Raw genomic sequence first — 18,591 nt, forward strand, 5'->3', positions numbered from 1 at the left:
ATGTGAAACACCCTGTTTGGGGGTATATAACCACTCTGTGCACCCCACTTCTTCGGTGCCCTTTCTTCCTTTGGGAAGAAAGGCCCTGGGCCATGGTCCTCAGATTTCAGCTCAGAATAAACTCACCCAAATTTTCATTTATAGATTGGTTATGGATTATTTTCATTGACAGATCCCTCCCACAAACACCAAAATGTGTTTAGAAAAAAATGAGCACCAGAGCAGAGGGAAGGTCTCACTACTGTGGGAACACAAAGCAGTGACAACTTGGGTGCCTGCCAGCTATGGGTAAACACATGTCTTAAGTGGAGTCTGAATGCAGGGTCATAAAGCATCCAAGACATTTACCCTACATTTACTCTTTTCCTGTGACTGATATTTCTTTATAGACTCTGACCTCTCTTTCCTCCTCTTTGCTCCTGCTCTTGGGCTCCACCCAAAATGCCCTTTCTACTAACCTCCTCACATTCAAATCTAATCTAATCTAATCTAAAGGTCCAGCACAAATCTCAAAAGTTTCCTTGACAAACTTATTTTTGGTCTCCCCACCCCCAACTCCACCCTAGCTCCCATTTGATGACCACGTTCCTAGGAACCAGCACTATTCCAGTTGCTCAGCATATATCATTTGGTTTAACTCTCCTAGTTATCCTGCAAGGTCAGAATTGCAACTAACAACTCACACCCGTCACCCCCAAGACCCGGCTCCATCCTAGAGAAGAGTAATGGGGTAAATAATGGGCCCAGTGTCCCAGGTAAATGGAACAACGGCAACATGAAGATGGGTTGAGGCAACGCAAAAACCTTCTCCCCACGCCAGGCTGCACATCTGGTTTGAAGCACAGTGACGCACATGGCTGGCTGAGATGATGCCATCTTGGACTCTGCCTTCCTTGTGGCATTTAACAGTATTTGCCTTCACGCCTTTCCACTTACACAGGGTTCAGTTTCTCTGCTTTTAACTGAAGTAGCTCTAACTGTATGCTTTCCAACCCTCCTGTGGCCAACTAAAGGGAAGCAGCGTTAGCTCTGCAGAGGAGGAGACAAACGTCACCAGGCTGAGCAGAAAGCCAAGGCAGGAAGCAATCTGCTCTCGGGACGTGAAAAGGGCTGGACCCTCCTATTTGTTGGTGGCTTCTCAACAACATGAGGCTGAGCTGCCCCTTAGGTGACCAGAGCTGCCCAGTGAGACATTAGGTTGTGCTAGGATTTGGAAATTTCTTACAGAAAAGCATCCTAGGAGTTAGCAAGGGTGTATTACACTGAGGAGTGAGGATAAGGCATTCATGCCAAACAAAGAACCTGAGCTCCTCTACGACCCAACTCCCTAAAGATGGATGGACAGACAGCAAGAGTCTCTGACCCTGCGTCACATGGAATTGGATGGTGAAACCAGCAGCTCTGAGACGGTGATTCAGAAACCCCCTGGGTAAGATGCCACCTCTCCTAAATGTGCTCACAACAGCCAGCCCGCACCCCTTCCTAACGTCAACACTCCTGGAGTGCGCTTCTGTCCCTTTCTCTACCTTAAAATAAGACAAATGATAAGACAAACGATCAGGTTTCTTCAAGTAAAATGCATAGAATGAAAACGGAGGGGAACATGAGAGTAAAAGAGACTTAAGGGAGATTATTGAAACATAACGTGTGCATTTTAAGGGACCCTGATTTGAATGGTGAAAAACGGAGACCAGGGAAAATGTGAACAGTCTGGATATTTGATTATATTAAACAGTTAATATCAATATTTTTCATATAATAATTGTGTTGTGGTTATTATTGTTATTTTATTTTAAAAATAGGCCTTTTAGAAAAATATTTACTTCAAACTAATGAGGGCAGGGGGAGAGAGAAGTGGGTAGGGACTCATACGTGACACAGGGACGGGCCATGGGTGATAACTGTGGAAAGCTGGGTGATGGGTAACTCAGTGTTCACTAAACTAGACCCTCTACTTTTGTGGAGGTTTGAAGTTTTCCACAAAGAAACTATTTGTTTTGGAAGCCTGATCTCAGTGGTCCAGTGTCCTCAAACACCAGCTGGACCCTGCCACCTTTCCTGCCTAAACCCCTCACTGCCCTCCCATCCGAAATCCTTCCATGGTCTACGTGGCCCCGCCCCCTCTCGCTCCCTCCCCTCTTCACTCAAGCATGCCCATCTTTCCTACCACACTTCAACCAGGTCAGCTTCCCAGACTCCAAATATCTGCTGGGTCAATGGGATACGTGCTCCTATATCTCATCACACTATTCTTTATAACTCTGAGCTTTCTCACACTGGTTTGCTTAACCTCTACCCCCTCGCATTCCCTCCAAAACCAAAGCATTAGCCCCTTATGGACTTGTCTGTTTGCTGTCGTGTTCCTACACCAAGGATGGTATCCAGTCAGGGTAAGTTAAACAGACAGGTATGAATATAGAGTCCTCTTACTAGGAAGATGTAATAGGTTTCTCCCTTTGAAAACAAACAAAATAAACAGCAGCACAGCATAAGGAAATTATCACCAAAAGACCCTTTATCCTTAAAATAAGGCCCAAGTCTCAATATGATCCCCAACATGCCTACAATGTACTGTTCACTGTTGACCCTTGGATAACAGTGTCTTTTTCTTCCCCATGAAGATCTTTGTTCTTAACTTCCAGTGGGAACTACAGAAAGTATGTGGCAACGTATGAAAAGCTGACTTTACAACCCGGTAGCAGGACACTTTCTGGAACTAGTGCGAGAGAGACAAATAGTTAAGACACTCTCTTAATGGCTCTCATGGCACCTGGAAACCCAGGCCATACTCGTCCAGAAGAGAATTCCACCTACCTCTTCCTCATTCTCCTTCCAGCAATCATAATCTGTTGCCAAGGCGATGCTGGCATAGCAAATTCCAGCCTCCTTAGCAAGGACCGCCTCTGGAACTGTGGTCATGTTGATAACATCCGCCCCCCAGGCGCGGAACATGAAGCTTTCTGCCCGGGAGCTAAAACGAGGTCCCTCGATTGTGACCATTGTCCCTTTTGAGTGGCACCGGAGTCCTAGCTTCTTAGCATTCTCTAAGAGGACCTAGAAAAGAAACAACCACAAACTCAAAACGTACAAACACAAGTAGAGCTTAGTATTTTCTTTTTTCCCTGAGGTTTAATAAGTTAATTCCTTAGTTAATGTCTTTTACAGTGAGTGCCTAGTACCCGCAGGTCCTCAGAGAGAACCTGGGAAATCACAGAAGGGTGCTTCCTAGACGCTCAGCCACTTACCTAACCCTGTTCCCGAGCCCCTGCAGACAGCTCACGGCTACAAGAGCAAAGAGCGAGCTTTTTCTATCCACCAGGCATTTGTAGACATACTGGAATCTCAGTGACTTCTTAACAGCTTGAAGAGACTCAGCTGGGCTGTGAACGTGAACTTGGATCTGAGCTCTTCACCTCCAAGGCTGAGCTCAGGGGCCGCTGCTCACCCACATCTCCTCAGAGAGACGCGCTGAGAACTGCTTGCCAGCCCCTGAGAAATTACGCTCATTGCCCTTACAAAATCTGAAGACTTTTGTAAAAGCTGTTTTTGGTTAGAAAGTGATTTCTTCATAATCTCCTTTGTCTGCTGCCTCTCCAGGGACATATGGTCAAAACAGAACGAGGCCGTGCTGACTTTTTTCTTTCCAGGGATAAACTTATCTTGGCATCCCTTTAGTGGCAAGGCCATGCAGGAATTTTATTTTTATTTATTTATTTAATTTTTTTTTGAGGAAGCTCAGCCCTGAGCTAACGTCTGCTGCCAATCCTCCTCTTTTTGCTGAGGAAGACTGGCCCTGAGCTAACATACGTGCCCATCTTCCTCCACTTTATATGTGGGACGCCTACCACAGCATGGCTTGCCGAGTGGTGCCATGTCTGCACCCGGGATCCGAACTGGTGAACCCCAGGCTGCTGAGAAGCAGAACATGTGACCTTAACTGCTGTGCCACTGGGACGGCCCCCATGCAGGGGTTTTAGAAACATTATTTAAAAGTTTGATCACTTTTTCCACTGTCTATTTAATAATGCATTTCTAATCTTCAGGTTATTAATTAATTTCAATTTTTTCTTAGCCTGTGCTTCAACACTGTTTTTAGCCAAAAAAAATTAGTCTTTTAAACTTAACTGTTAACCTACTCAAGCACTGATGAAAATTCACTTAACCTTTGTATGGCTTAGTTTTCTCATCTGTAAAAGGGGACTGATAATGTATAACTCAGACATATTGTGAAAGTTAAATAAGCTAAGGAAGATACAGCACAGAACTGTGTCGGGCACAGCGTCAACACTATGTAAATGCTAAACTGGTCTCCTAACGATTAACAGTGGCAGCTTCTAAAATGTTTCCCAAATAACTGGCAAAGGTTCCTGGGATACTACATATATAAAAAGGAGTGACTCAAAGTCAATCGAAGGCTGCAATGTAGGCCAAAGTCTCGCCTGCACATGTCTGAACCACATCAGTGAATTAACCTAGTTCCTTAAAAATAACTCATTCTGTGCTATGGCGTTGGGAGAAAGAATTTTAACAAGCGCCTTGGCAACTCCAAATTTAGAACCATGACAAGTCACAGACAATGAACAGTTGATGCTACATCAGGCTGATTTATCCTACAGACACTGATAAGATTATGGTTAGTCACAACTTTTCCCCAAAGAGCACAGGTTATACATTCAAGGGCCTAAACCACTCTTTCCTCCCCTGACTGCCGCCTTTTTTTCCCCAAAATTAAGATATAAACAGCTCAGTCCTGTCTTCATTAAACGTCTTTAAAAATCCCAAATAACCAAGCTGCATGTCTCAGCCACACTTCCGAGTGCTTCCAGAGATGTGTGAGGGACCACCCCAACTACCGCATGCCACTGGCCTGCAGCACGTAAGTCCACCCATCACCCTGGGAGGTGGGTACCATGATGGGGAGGAGGTGCAGGCGGAGGCTGTGGATGTGGACCAGCCACAGACAGACCCCGGGGCGGTACCACCTGAACCAGTAACTTGCACCCCCATGAGAACCGCTAATGCCATCCCAAGGGACCAGAAATACAAACCACAGGCTGAGACATCTCTGGGTCTGAGGCTAAGATGCTTTCACTTCCATGTCTTGAGTAATCATAATGGAACTTCTAAATCTATTGCCATTGTCACAAATGCACTATTAACAATATTATATCACCAGGCTAAATATATTTAATGTGTCAGAATTTTCAGAGTTTGTTTCAGATGCCCTCCTAAAGTGACTAGAAGTGAAACTATTCTGGGAATAGTTAACACTCGCATACAGCCCAAAACATAAACGGTACAAAATGATATTATTCTGTGACAAGTATTTCTTTCACCTGTGTCCTGGAAAACCAGTTACCAGTTTTTTGGTCAACTTCCCAGAAAGAGTTTATTTACACGTAAATATGTTCATATTAATCTCTTTATATATACACATATTTAACACAAATGGTAGGTACGGTACAACCACTGTGCATCTTGCTTGCCACCTGACAATTCAACTGACAGTCCTTCCTCATGAGTACGGGAAAGATCATGTGAATGGTGACAGTGAAAGTGACAATGACCAAGGGCTGCATCATCTACTCTTCACATTTTTGGACAGTATTTAAAAACTCTCTTTTAGAGTACAGAAGAATAAAGGAATATTCTGGAGGCTTATTTTTCCTATTTTCTTAAACCTACTTCCCCAGCACTCTTTAGTTTTCACGTGGGTGTCCTTGGCTTGGCTAGACTACTAACAGCTGAATTAATTCAGTCTCAATGGAGGCCAAACAGTATTATCAGAAACTGTCATCAGCCACCACATTTACATGCACTCAGCATACAGCATGAACACTCCCTGCGCCACCTCTACTCCTGGTGACATAGATCACCATTTTCTGCCTGAGACCATATCTCATACTGAGATCTCATATCTCATACTAACATGCATTTTCTCTCCCTAGTCCATTTCTCACCAAGCTGCCTCCATTTTGAAATGGATGAGAATTTTATATACATCTAATTTCCCCCGGAGAGCAGATTTATTACATGGACAGATCAGTGTTTCAGGGGGAAGGCCAGCAGCACATCCTGATGCGTTCTGCTGATAACCACCCAGAAACACATACATCTAAATACACACATTCATGCAAACTGAACTTCCCATTTTTTTCAAACAAGTTAAAAACAAAGAACTAGAAGGAAACCAGTGGCACAGGATTACGCAGGCTAAACAGAAAAGCTAAACTAAACCTACTTTCCATAGGCAGGTGATAAGATTATCTGAATGATGAACATGTTTAGGTATTTATATTCTCTAAGCTAATTTATAAAGCAGATTTGACCAGGCAGTTTTCCTCTGACAATACTTCTGATCTGTTGGGTCCCACCTGACTGATAATCTGGGATTATCAGACAAGCACCATTATGGACCCAGTGACGGACGCTGAGTCGTGGTACCATTTTCATCCTCTGAGAGCTGAGGCTGTGCTTCCGCACCTTCCACCACCACTGGCCTTTGTAGGGCTGCCCCCTGTCTGAGCTTTTACTATAATCCCGGAGAGGAGGCTGGACAGTAATGGCCGAACTCAGCTCAAAGCAAATGATGCCAATCTGACAATTTACAGATTATCAATAATAATCTAATTCACAAAAGAAGTAACCAGTCCTTGGCTATCTCATAACTGACAGATTCTGTTCCAAGCATTTTGTAAGTATTAACTCTTTTCTCTGTCACACAGTCCTAGAGGTACATGTTATCATCACCTTGATTTTACAAATGAGGAAACGTAAGCCCAGAGGTGTTAAGCAACTTGTCCAATGATCACAGGTATTAAGCTGAAGAGGAGAGAGTTGATTCCAAGTAATCTAGTTCCAGACACTATGCTCTTGACTAATATGCTATCCTTTAACAAATTATTTAGAACGTATCCTGACAGCAAAATCTAAACTTATAAAAAAAGTAGGTTGCAACTATGAGGGAGTCAGTTTACAAATGACTGAGAGCAGCGGAGGCATCATTAGCAAAGGGAAACAGCTCTTCACTAAACCTTGCAGAAAAAACAAACTAGAGAGGGCAGAAGGACCACGTGCTTAGCCAATTCATCTAACTCTAGATGCCACCCCAAGCCCTTATGATTTATTGTGGTGCAACTTCCAGAAAGTCTACACACCTGTCTGGTTTTGGGGCAGAATGGGTCAGCTGCTGGAATATGGCACACTCCTCTGGCACAGGGGGAAGTTCCGTCATAGAAGGTCTGAGGTCTCTTGGTGGTCCTACAAAGCAAAGAGAAAGGTTTTTGGGTTTTCTTAAAGCCATCTCTCCATACTCTGTGCGCTGGTCAATCAACTGCATCCAGGCCAAGCTGTCGGTCCTCACTCCAGCATCAACAGCTCTGAACAAGTTGAAGACAACAGTAAGAAAAGCAGCTCCGAGATGGTATTCAGCTTGTCTGGCTCTGGGTCGATGGCTACATGCTTTCCAATGGGAATTAAAATGTCTGTGGTCTGGCGGCTGTAACGCGATAACCACACTGGACTGTAGGGACAAATCATCTGCGGGCTCAGGAGGGCAGGTGACGCACTTCAGAAGTCAATAGGAAACTTTCAATCATCGCAGATGTAGAGGCTTGTACAGTGAACGCCATATAGACCCATCACCTAGACTCAGCAATTTCCAAAACTTTGTCAAACTTGCTTCATCTGTTAGATTTTCCAGGGTTGCAAAACCAAACATCGTCATTTTATCCCTACCTCAGATCCACCAAAATATGTGGATTATTTTCCACTGAAATGTCATTATCACATCTGATGGAAATAACATCAATTCCTCAGCATCACATAATACAAAGGCCATATGCGATGGCCTCAAAAATGTCTCTTTTTTTAAACAGTTGCTTTGATAGTTTCAGGTCCAAACAAGGTCCTTACCTTGCATTTGATTGCCATGTGTCTAAATTGACAGTAATTCCTGCCCTCCGCCCCAATCTTATTTTTTCATGTCTTAAGCCCAGAGGTGGTAAGCAGCCGTTTGTCCTGCTCCACATTGGAAATTTGTCCCCGTGCTGCCTTGTCTAGCTTGTCCCTCTACCTGCCATAATTCATTCTAAAGTCTCTTAGTTCAATTTTCTTGATAAAACACTTTTGAACCCACAATAGAGGGGCTACAATTAACCCAGTGCCCAGTCACCCAGCAATTTTTCACCAGAAGTTTTCAGAATAAACCACTTTTCACGTCCATCACATTGTTCTAAATGTAAACTCGTGAGTAACACAGGAAAGAGAGTCCTCTTCTTTCCTACAGAGAGGACAACAGCAGAGGGCCAGGGCACGAGAAAACAGGGGCAGGCAGATCATTTAACGTCTACTCCTGGGGTGGGAGGGTGGGGAAGAGCGTGGAGAAATGTGCTGCTTCAGGTCCCACAGCTGGCACGTCCACCCACCAAAATTAACCTGTGACCTCCACCCCGTCACATACAAACAGTGACACGAGCTGGCACCAACGCCAACTCACTCAGAGATGAGGACTCTGCTCTGCAGGAATGAAAACCCAGTCCGTGCCTCCCAAGCCTCTGTCACATGTGGCTTAAGGGAAATGCTAAGTTAACCTCAAAGCAGTTGCAAATGCTAAGAACGGGTCAAATGACTGTTCCAGCCTGGATAAACAGGCTTTTCTCTCTTTGTAAAACTGACCAACCAAGTGGTGCCACGTACTCCAGGCTCTGGCTCGCTTTCGGCCTTCAATGAGTCACGTATTAGCAACATCCCCATTTACAGTTGTGATTAAATATGAAAACAGGGCCACAGAAACATTCAGCGGCTGTCCCCCAACAGATGGCCAGGCAAGAGCATCCCCATCTCAGCGATCTCCGCCCCTCTCTCTTCTCTCTCCATCCTTCTCTGCCTCATCACTCCTCTCTTTGTCTGAACTTTTACCTTAAGTCATAACATGTCTTAGTTAGGCTTTAAGTTATGCTATGCACACGTGACACTTATTGACAGCAGTTTTAATTCCCACTCAAGTGGAACAGGTTACGTTTTTCTCTTTAAACAAAGCTCCCTAACTACTAGCCGTATGGCTCACAGCAAATTGCTGTATCTTTTTGATTCTCCATTTCCCCAGGATAAAACGTAGTGTTCACCCACCCATTTATAAAGGCATTATGAGGAGTAAGTCCACCAGGAGGAACAGACATCCCAGAGCAGCTCAGAGTACGATCTAGCTGGGGACAGAACTGGGAGTCGGCACGAGCAGAGGCTGTGGCTGAGGACAGGGTCTCAGAACACTCCACCTCGTGAGGGGCGAGCAAAGGGGGGAGCCCCAGGGAAGAAATGAGGACTGTAAACCCACTGTTTCTAACGGTTTCAGGGCTCCACTGTGGAGATCCTGGAAAGGACGGAGCAGATGGAAACAGCCCCTCACACAGCCTGCCCACCGACGTGTGGCGTTCCGCATAACTAAGCGCCGGCGCAGTCAATGAAGCATTCAGTGATGTAGGCTGACGTCACTACAAACAGCAACACTTCTGTAGAGCATAAAACGATGAGCACGGTTAATGCTGAATGGAATCCAGACCAAGAGCAGTGGGGTTTACAATCCCAGGTGAGGCGGGTGGGGGACATGACCCAAGGGAAATTCTAGAATGACAATATGTGTAGTTTAAGAGCTCCTCTCCTCCCTCTGCGAGTGTTTATCAGAGAAATGAGCTCTGACAGCTCAGCAGGAAGCCAGGGTGAACCTGCCGGTACAGCGGGCACTGTTCCCCCACTGAGCCTGCATCACAGGGCCTGCCCGTCACCTCCAATTCCCACCACAGCAGCTCTTCTCCAGATAGAGTAGGAGTTCGCCCTCAGACTGACATGGAGAAAAGACAGGAAACGTACTTTTGCGCCTGGATTTGAATCTTATTACTAGAATTTGTGTGTGGTCGTGAGCAAATGACCTAACCTCCCTGAGCTCTTTCTTCATAAGGTGAGTGTGAGTTCAAGGTTTTAGAAGAATAGTAACCCTAGGCTATGGCAAGATCAAGGGAGTGAACAACTGAATCAGATGATCAGATAGGATGGAAGGTGTGTTTTGTGTGTGTTGTCTGCATTCATACTGCATCTCCTGGGACTGTGACAGGGCTTAGGGTAAGAGGAAGATGGTCAGGAAGGATCCAATTGCTGGAGGGGCTGGCAAATCATAGCCACAAGGATGGCAGAGATACCATAGGGATGGCAGAGATATCACAATAGTGATAGTTTTATAGAGGTCAGGGAAGCAAACCATCCGGAACTGGCAGTGAGGAACCGGGGGAATGCCACCCTTCCTCACGACCCTGTAGTATACGGAGAGGTACATCAACCTCCCCACGAGAGGGCTGTGGAGGGAAATGGTTGACTAGGTTTCAGCCAAGGCAAGGAGGTGGAAAGAGGGATCTGGAAGGAGGTTGAGGTTGTGGAGGAGTTTGTTAATAACTAAACGATCATTTCCCAGCTCCAGTGGGAAATGTACTTATAAAGCACTGAGAGGAAATGGAAGAGTGGAGTTCTTGATCAGCTTGGTAGCTTGGGAAGAATCAGGACAAACTTCTGAGAAGAGGGGCTGTGTGACGAGGGTCCTGAAAGACAGTTTCTAGTTAGCAAGGTCAAGGGGGAAAGGAGGAGGAGGGAATGGTAAGCACCAAGTTTCAAGCGGGGGGATGGTGTTTCATGGAGATATGGCACCTCTGTGGTGTGTCATCAATGGCTGTGGTATTGCCACCAACAACTGTGGTATTGCCCCCAAGTGGCTGAATTGAAGAGTATGCATCTGATCCAACTGTGAGAATACCTCTTGCTGGCCAAACGGGACAGAGGTAAGAGGAAGGAAGCATGGTGTTGGTGAGAGTTTCATGGGCCTCCCCAGAGATCTTGCACCAGATGCTAAATTTCATTCTAGATCACCTTCTCACTAGTCATGGACTCTTCTTGTCTTGCCTAACCTCTAACCTTTTGTGTTTGACCTAATTCTCTTGTCTTGTTGAAAGTTGCAAATATTGTAAACAGTTTATTTTATGACAAACATTGATTACTATTTAAACACTTTGAAACACAGATACTCACTGTTGGATAGCATGCTAATTTTAGGATACATTAGAACACGAAAGACAATTTTAAAAAAGTATATAAACGGGTAGAGATGGCATAAATATTTAGGGCCAAATCACCGATTGGTTAGATCAAAAGGCTATTTATACCCTAGGCAATCTGCAAACTTTCAAGGTTAACAGGATTAACAATGAGCTCCCTAAATCCTAGGTATGTGTGTGTGGGGGGTTACACATACACATATTTAAGGACAGTGCTGTCGTGAGTACATTTATAAATGAAAGGTCAAATCCTGGAAGATTTGGGTCACAGAGTCAGGCACAAAGGGTCCTCATCTAGAGGAGGAAGGTGGGCACTTAGCCAGGGAAAGCAAGAGAGAGTTTAAAACTATGGTAGGGAGAAGTAGAGGAAGTTTTGATGTGAACAGTGACAAATTAAGAAATGGAATGAGTCTTTTCTATTAACCAGAACGACCGAAAGGTTATAAATTGCTCCAATCTAATGAGTGTACCTAACTGTTTATGGTGCCACAGGCATGGAGAAAAACCAATTGGTGTTGATATCCCAACCAGGCAACACTGCTCAATAAACAGGGAACACAGTGTTCCCTTCTTATTTTCTATTCTTTTTCATGAGGTCTCGCTCAACACAGCATGAAGAGCGGTCATACAAGAAAAACGTCCCAGCTCTGACACAGGTGGTCACAGTGTCTTTGGGCCTCAGTTTTCTCATCAGTAAAGGGGATAATAAGGTATGTGGGATGCCTCCTAGTGCTGTGATAAAGGACTATAAAAGCATTTACTAGTTTCTTACGCAGCTTTGTTCCCACAGTAGAGTACCATGGACAGTGCTCCACGGCAACATACAGAGCTTTAACAAATCCTGTCACAGCTTTGTGACATCCCACGGGATGCTTGTTCAACCACTGCCTTAGGCTACTCACACAGGAAACACTGCACACATCCTCATACATGTGCCTAGAAAGATGCACCATTTGGTGCTTTTATTCTTAGGATTCTGAACCGCAAAAGCAGAAGGCTGTTTGGAGAGGCATGTGTATTTTAAACTTCCATAACGTGTCAGTGTCTAAAAAGGGGGTTCTAACCATCTCTTCGAGCAATAGGTATGTGAGTGTTAATTATCCAGGGCCTAACAGTATCTGACACTTGGAAAGAGCTCAATATTCTCTTTCACTTCAGAATTATCCAGAAACAACTTGACTTCATGTCCAGAAGACCAGATGCGGCCAGATAGTAAACTTGAGTATTTCCCTGGGGAAAAGGAAATGAGCAGGGATACTCAGAACAGAAGCAATGGAAGAAACCACCACACAGGTGACAAGATATTTTTAAGCACATGTCAAAGATCCTCAGCATCAGTGACAGGAGGAACTAGGAAAGCATTCATCCAGTTCCAGGAGGAGCTGAGGTCTCGGCGCAGACAGCGTGTTAGCACATCCCTTCTCCCCGGACTGAGCTGCTAGTTTGGAAGTCTGGGTGCGAGTTGATGCTGATCCCTGCTCAGATACAACCCGAGGGGCAGATTCCGGGGTGAGCCCTCCCAGAGGGCAGCAGATACTTGGTTTCCAGCACTCTTGTGCCTGTATCTTCGTTTCTGTTACATTTTCAGGGAGCAGTATGGAAACCGGCTTTGAGGGGAGACGAGCTGGAGAGGAGCGTTAAGTGAAGAAGTGACATGGATGAGGGCTGTGGGGATAGAGAAGAGAAGGTGGATTCAAGGCACGTGAAGGCATGACGTGGAGAGACTCTGGATGTAGGGACGACACGGATCTACAGCAATGACCACCAGGTGGACGGCAGTGCCTCGGAATCACCAACTGAACAAGTTACCAAAGAGAGGAGGAGGAGCTCGGGGGAGGGGGTTAGAAGACAAGTAAGAGGATAATTTAATCCTGAAGACAAAGTGTGAGGTATCCTTGGGACCTTGTCCTCTATCTTGTAGCCAGTGTGGGTCTCGAGGGGCACGTGGAGCTGGAAGTCTACGTGTGAGGCGTGGCTGAGGTCACAGACTAACCCGAATTCAGACCCCACAGGTCCCACTTACTAGCAAACGATCAATATTTCTCTGATTAAGTTTCCTCAACTATAAACTGGAAAAACCATCCTTGATGCTGTGAATGGGATTGACTGATTTGTGGCACCTAGTAGGAACTCAAAAACTGGAAGCTTATGAGCATTTTGAATGACACTAAGGATATGCGGTGAGGAGGTGACAACAGAACAGATTGGGGAACAGACCACAGGAAGAGTCGACCTCATATGGGAGGTAGCTGCCCCCACTTCTGGGACAGCTAAATACAGGAAGATGACAAAGGACAGGAATGCATGTAACTGGTCAAAGGGAGGGAGGAGGAAGAAGGTGAGTCCACGCCTAATAGTGTGTTGTCTTGTCAAGAGCAACAGACTCAACGAAGAGCGAAGGAGACGGGCAGGAAGCTGTGAGAGAGCAGCCAGGGTTTCAAACAGCTGCCGACAGGAAGGGGAGAAAGCTAAGCACAGGCTTCCTGTGCAATTCTTTACCATAAACCTCCATTTCCATGATAAGAATCCATCCTCTGCCCTAGACCACTGGACCCCTCTGGCCAACATGTCCACGCTCACAACAACGGCACCCATTTATCGGGCAGGTAACATACACTAGATCCCAGAAAGGCACTTGCTAGAGACTCTGAACCCCCCACGCCAAGACAAAGGAGGCAGGTTATCCACACAGCACATGAAAGAAAACAGAAGCCTCAGGATTTGAAGGTCACACAGCTACGAAGTGCCAAGACAGAATGAATCCCGATCTGAGGGCAACACCCGTGCTCTTTCTAGTGAACATCTTTCTGCCTCAACCGCTTTCTTGAAAGCGCCAGCGCGTGAACCATCTACATTTACTACATGTGAGAAAGATCACGGAAATGCAACAGTGCATAGTTATACCTCGTAAGTAACGAATTAATCCCAGGTTTAGGACCCAATCAGATTTTCTTTCCAGTATCATGTATAATACTTTATAAATCCAGATCATTCTGAACATGGAGTTCTGTACTCTGCTTTATTAAACAACCATATAGCAACCATTTTCTTAAGTCGTTACCTCCAAATGCTCGCACTTTGACAGCCAGAGAGATTTTCAAGAACTCCAGGCAGTCTCTCCTTTGGAATGATCATGTTCATTCAACCACTCAAAAAATAATGACTGAGTAACCAGAGGTCAGGCCCTGTCATGGGTGTTAGGGTCAAAGTGCGATCAGAACAGAGAGGGTCTTTGCCTCCACGTGGTTTATATTCTAGAGGGGAAAGTGGATGACATGTATCTAGTATCAAGTGCTAACAAATAATCAGAAAATGATAGGTGAGGGGTTGTGATGCTTTTGGTATACCCCATTATTTATTAGGTTGGACCACCTGAAACTGCTGATATTCAACTATTTCTTGACATACAGAACGGGCAACTTCATACGGTTCAACCAGAGTTTCATTTCATCAGACAACAATCAAGGATGCTTCTTGATTCTTATTTTATTCTGTGTATGTTAAAAACCCCCACAATAAGAAGCTTAAAGCAGCTCTCTGGGTCTGCCCCCTCCCCCAGGTGCCCACACATCGCCCATCGGAGCTGGGGATGCTCTTCCAGGAGCCTCAAGCCTCTCAGATGACTGCTCACCTGTCGATGAACTGGTCGATAATGACGATGTCTCCGGGCCGAATCTCCTCCCTCAAGGAACCGCAGGCTGTGGTGACGATGACGTGTGTGCAGCCTTCCTCCTTCAGAGCCCAGATGTTCGCCCGGTAGTTGACTTCTGAGGGCATGATGCTATGCTGCCTCCCGTGCCTGTGGGAGGGACAGTAAATATGGTAGGGAGTGAGAGGGCGTTTTAATACTGTTAGAGAAGAAAACTAACCTACAGCAGTGCCTTCCGGCCCTTCAACCAAAGCACTTCCACTGGCAGAGGAAGAATTAGAAGGTCTGGCAATGACTAGTCCATTCTGAGTAGAAACTACTTGGTCTTAGGCGCACGCCAGCTGTACATTCTACGGATTTATTTTCCTGTCAAGAGTAGGTAACAACTTAATCAGAATTCACTCTCCAGGAAGATGTGCTGTGTCTGTCCTGGGGGGCACCAAACACCCCAGAATCTGGGGCATCTGGCCTTACACGAGCCATGAAACAGAACAAGACGTGCCACTGAAGAAAGATGCAAAACAGAAACAGAAACTCAAGTTTCCAGCTGAATCTCTCCATTCCTTTCTGTCTGATCACCTAAGTTAATGATTCATTTAAAACATTAGAGTCCCCAGTTGTTTATGATGACATTAGAAGGTTTTGTCGAAAAGCCAATCACCTCACGCGTGACCACTGTTATGGGCTGAACTGTCCCCCCAAACTCCTATGGGGAAGTCCTGAACCCCAGTGCATCAGAATGTGACTGTATTCGGAGACGGGGTCTTGAAAAAGGTAATTAAGTTAAAATGAGCTTATTAGGGTGGGCCCCACCCCAACACCAATGGTGTCTTCATAAGAAGAGGAAATCTGGACACACACAGAGGGAAGGACACGTGGAGACACAGGGAGAAGATGGCCATCTGCAAGCCAAAGAGGCAGGCCCGGACCAGATCTTCGCTCCGGCCCTCAGAAGGATGCAGGCTGCTGACACCTTCGTCGTGGGCTTCTGGCCTCCAGAACTGTGAGGACACAACTTCTTTCCACCCAGCCTGTGCTCCTTTGTAACGGCAGCTTCAGAAAAGCCAATGAAACCACCAACGATTCCTGTCACACTTCAAATAAAATCCAAACATCCTACACCCACGGCCCTCACGCCATGTGGGCACCAGTCTACTAACGCCACCTCGGCCCGTTTTTATCCCTTCCTGTTCCAACTCAGCTCACTGGCTTCTCGCTGCTCATCCACGCTCATTCCTGCTCAGGCCTCGTCAAGTCACAGCTCCAGTGTCACCTCCTCAGAGAAGCGCTTTCCATGACCACTGCGTCTAAGTCACACCACTATCCCATGACCTTGTTTTTCCTTTCTAGCATCTATCGGCAACTCAACTTTTTCCTTTTCAGCGTCCGTCTTTCCCACTAGAATCAGCCCTGAGAGGGCGAAGCCCCAGTCTGTCTCCTTGCTGGTACCTCGAACAGGAGCTGCCATGTGTAGCTCAATTTTCTGGACAAAGAAATGTGATGGTGGCAGTTCTTTGAGCACTTAAACACACACACGTACACCCAGAGCATCAGTAAACAGGCAGTAAAGGGAACCCAATTTCTATGATTATTTCTAAAATTCACACGTGTCAGATGGTTACTTACAAGCAGTATTTCACAAAGAGTTAAAATTATTCTTGGCTGCTTCACAAACTACAAACATCACACATGCTGTTCTAGCACAGAAAGGCCACGTGTCAAGAGCCCAGCGTCCTTCACATGTGATAACACTGAGACAGGCTTTCAAGGAAGTAACTGAACACACAAAAAATCTCACTGTGTGCAATGATGATTAAAAGTGTGGGCTTTGGAGTAACAGTGCCTGGGTTCAAACCCCAGCTCTGCCACCTACTAGCCATGTGACCTCATCAAATCCACTCAGCTCTCTTGGCTCAATTTTTTTCATCTGTAAAACGCATAATAAAAATACCTGCACCACAGGGTCGTTATTAAATATCCCTTGTATCATCCCATAGATATGTTTTAAAAGCAACTTTAATGTCTTTTCTGGTCACTGACAACAGAATTATTAAAAACATTAACATAAGTTGCATATAACTTCAGACAAGCGTATGATCAGGGTTTTTACCCTGAGTTCACAGATGTCCTCTCAGAGGGCGGAGGCCCAGGAATGTCCAGAAAGCACATGCATTTTTCTAAGACTGGGCTCCAAAACTCGGATTAGATTTTCAAAAGAAATTCAGAAATCAAAAGCAGGTAAGAACCACTGCGTTAAAGGCTCAAATAGTTGACGGTGCGACACGCCCCAGTTCAGTGGGCAGGAGTATAAAATTAAGTGACTCTCCAGCAATGACCATAGACCAACAAAGAAGGTTGCCTGAAACCGACCCTGTGTGAGCATCTGAAACTAAAATGTAATTCTACTGCATTCAGCTGAGCTTTTTAAAATTTATTTTTATTGAGGTCATACTGGCTTATAACACTGTGTGAATTTCAGGTGCACATTATTCTATCTCAGTTTCCGCCACCAACAGTCTAGGTTTTACACATCACTATACATCTGTGCTCCTTTACCCCTTTCTCTCTCCCCCTACCCTCTTCCCCTCTGATAACCACTAATCTGTTCTCTTTATCCATGTGTTTATCTTCCATATATGGGTGAAATCATACGGTCTTTGTCTTTCCCTGTCTGGCTTATTTCACTTAGCATGACACCCTCAAGTTCCATCCATGTGGTCACAAATGGCATTTTGTCTTTTTTATGGTTGAGTAGTATTCCATTGTGAGTAGTATTCCATATACATACATACACGTCTTCTTTATTCCTTCATCAGTTGATGGGCACGTGGATTGCTTCCACGTCTTGGCTATTGTGAATAACACTGTGATGAACATGGGAGTGCAGGAACCTCTCTGAATTGTTGACTTCATGTTCTTTGGATAAATACCCAGGAGTGGGATAGCTGGATCACATGGTAGTTCTATTTTTAATTTTTTGAAAAATCTCAATACTGCTTTCCATGGTGGCTGCAACAGTCTGCATTCCCACTAGCAGTGGATAAGGATTCCCTTTCCTCCACAGCCTCTCCAACATTTGCTATTTCTTGTCAATTATAGCCATTCTGACGGGTTTAAGGTGAAATCTCCTTGTAGTTTTGATTTGCGTTTCCCTAATAATTAGTGATGTTGAATATGTTTTCATGTACCTCTTGGCCATGTGTATATCTCCTTTGGAAAAATGCCTGTTGATATCCTCTGCCCATTTTTTGTTCAGGTTGTTTGTTTTTATATTGTTAAGTTGTACATGTTCGTTATATATTTTGGAAATCAACCACTTGGTCAGACAGATGGTTTGCAAATATTTTCTCCCAGTTGGTAGGTTGTCTTTTTGTTTTGTCCATAGTTTCCTTTCACTTGCAGAATCAGTGAAGCCATTTCTGTTTCAAAAACGCAGTGTGGTAGAGAGAGCCTAGGGTGGTTCCCAAATTTCATGCTCTGAATAACTCCTCCTCCTCAACTGCAGGGGGACCCAAGACTCACTTCCAACCAATAGAATACAGCAAATGCACTGGGCGTTCCTCCCAGCGTCAGGCTCCACCTGGCCAGCACACACTAGAGACTTCCTGCTGGCCTTGGAGAAGCAAGCAAGCTGTTGTCATATGAACTGCCCACGGAGAGGGCCACAAGGCAGGGAATGTGGACCACCTCTGAGAGCTAAAGGCCTCAGTCCTACAACCCGGAGGAACTGAATTCTGCCACCGAAGGAGAACCTGGAGCTCCAGATGAGAACAAGCCCTTGAATGACCTTGTGTGACCCTGAACAGAAGACCTGGCTAAGCTGTGCCCACGCTCCTGTTCACCTGG

The 18,591-nt window shown here is 45.3% G+C and overlaps 1 protein-coding gene across 2 annotated transcripts in view; it reads right to left on the reverse strand.

The window, feature by feature from the left end:
- Positions 1 to 18,591, reverse strand: part of LOC106824742 (S-methyl-5'-thioadenosine phosphorylase) — a 34,685-nt gene that overhangs the window by 5,206 nt on the left and 10,888 nt on the right. For both annotated transcript variants that reach the window (XM_014831219.3, XM_014831220.3), the window contains 3 exons: positions 14,728 to 14,895; positions 7,158 to 7,260; positions 2,815 to 3,054 (listed from right to left, as the gene is read on the reverse strand). In XM_014831219.3, the coding sequence (XP_014686705.1) occupies positions 2,815 to 3,054; positions 7,158 to 7,260; positions 14,728 to 14,895 (511 nt within the window). The remainder of the gene's footprint in view (positions 1 to 2,814; positions 3,055 to 7,157; positions 7,261 to 14,727; positions 14,896 to 18,591) is intronic.

Source organism: Equus asinus, chromosome 23, assembly GCF_041296235.1.
Source record: "Equus asinus isolate D_3611 breed Donkey chromosome 23, EquAss-T2T_v2, whole genome shotgun sequence".
In the NCBI taxonomy this organism is placed as follows: Eukaryota; Metazoa; Chordata; class Mammalia; order Perissodactyla; family Equidae; genus Equus; species Equus asinus.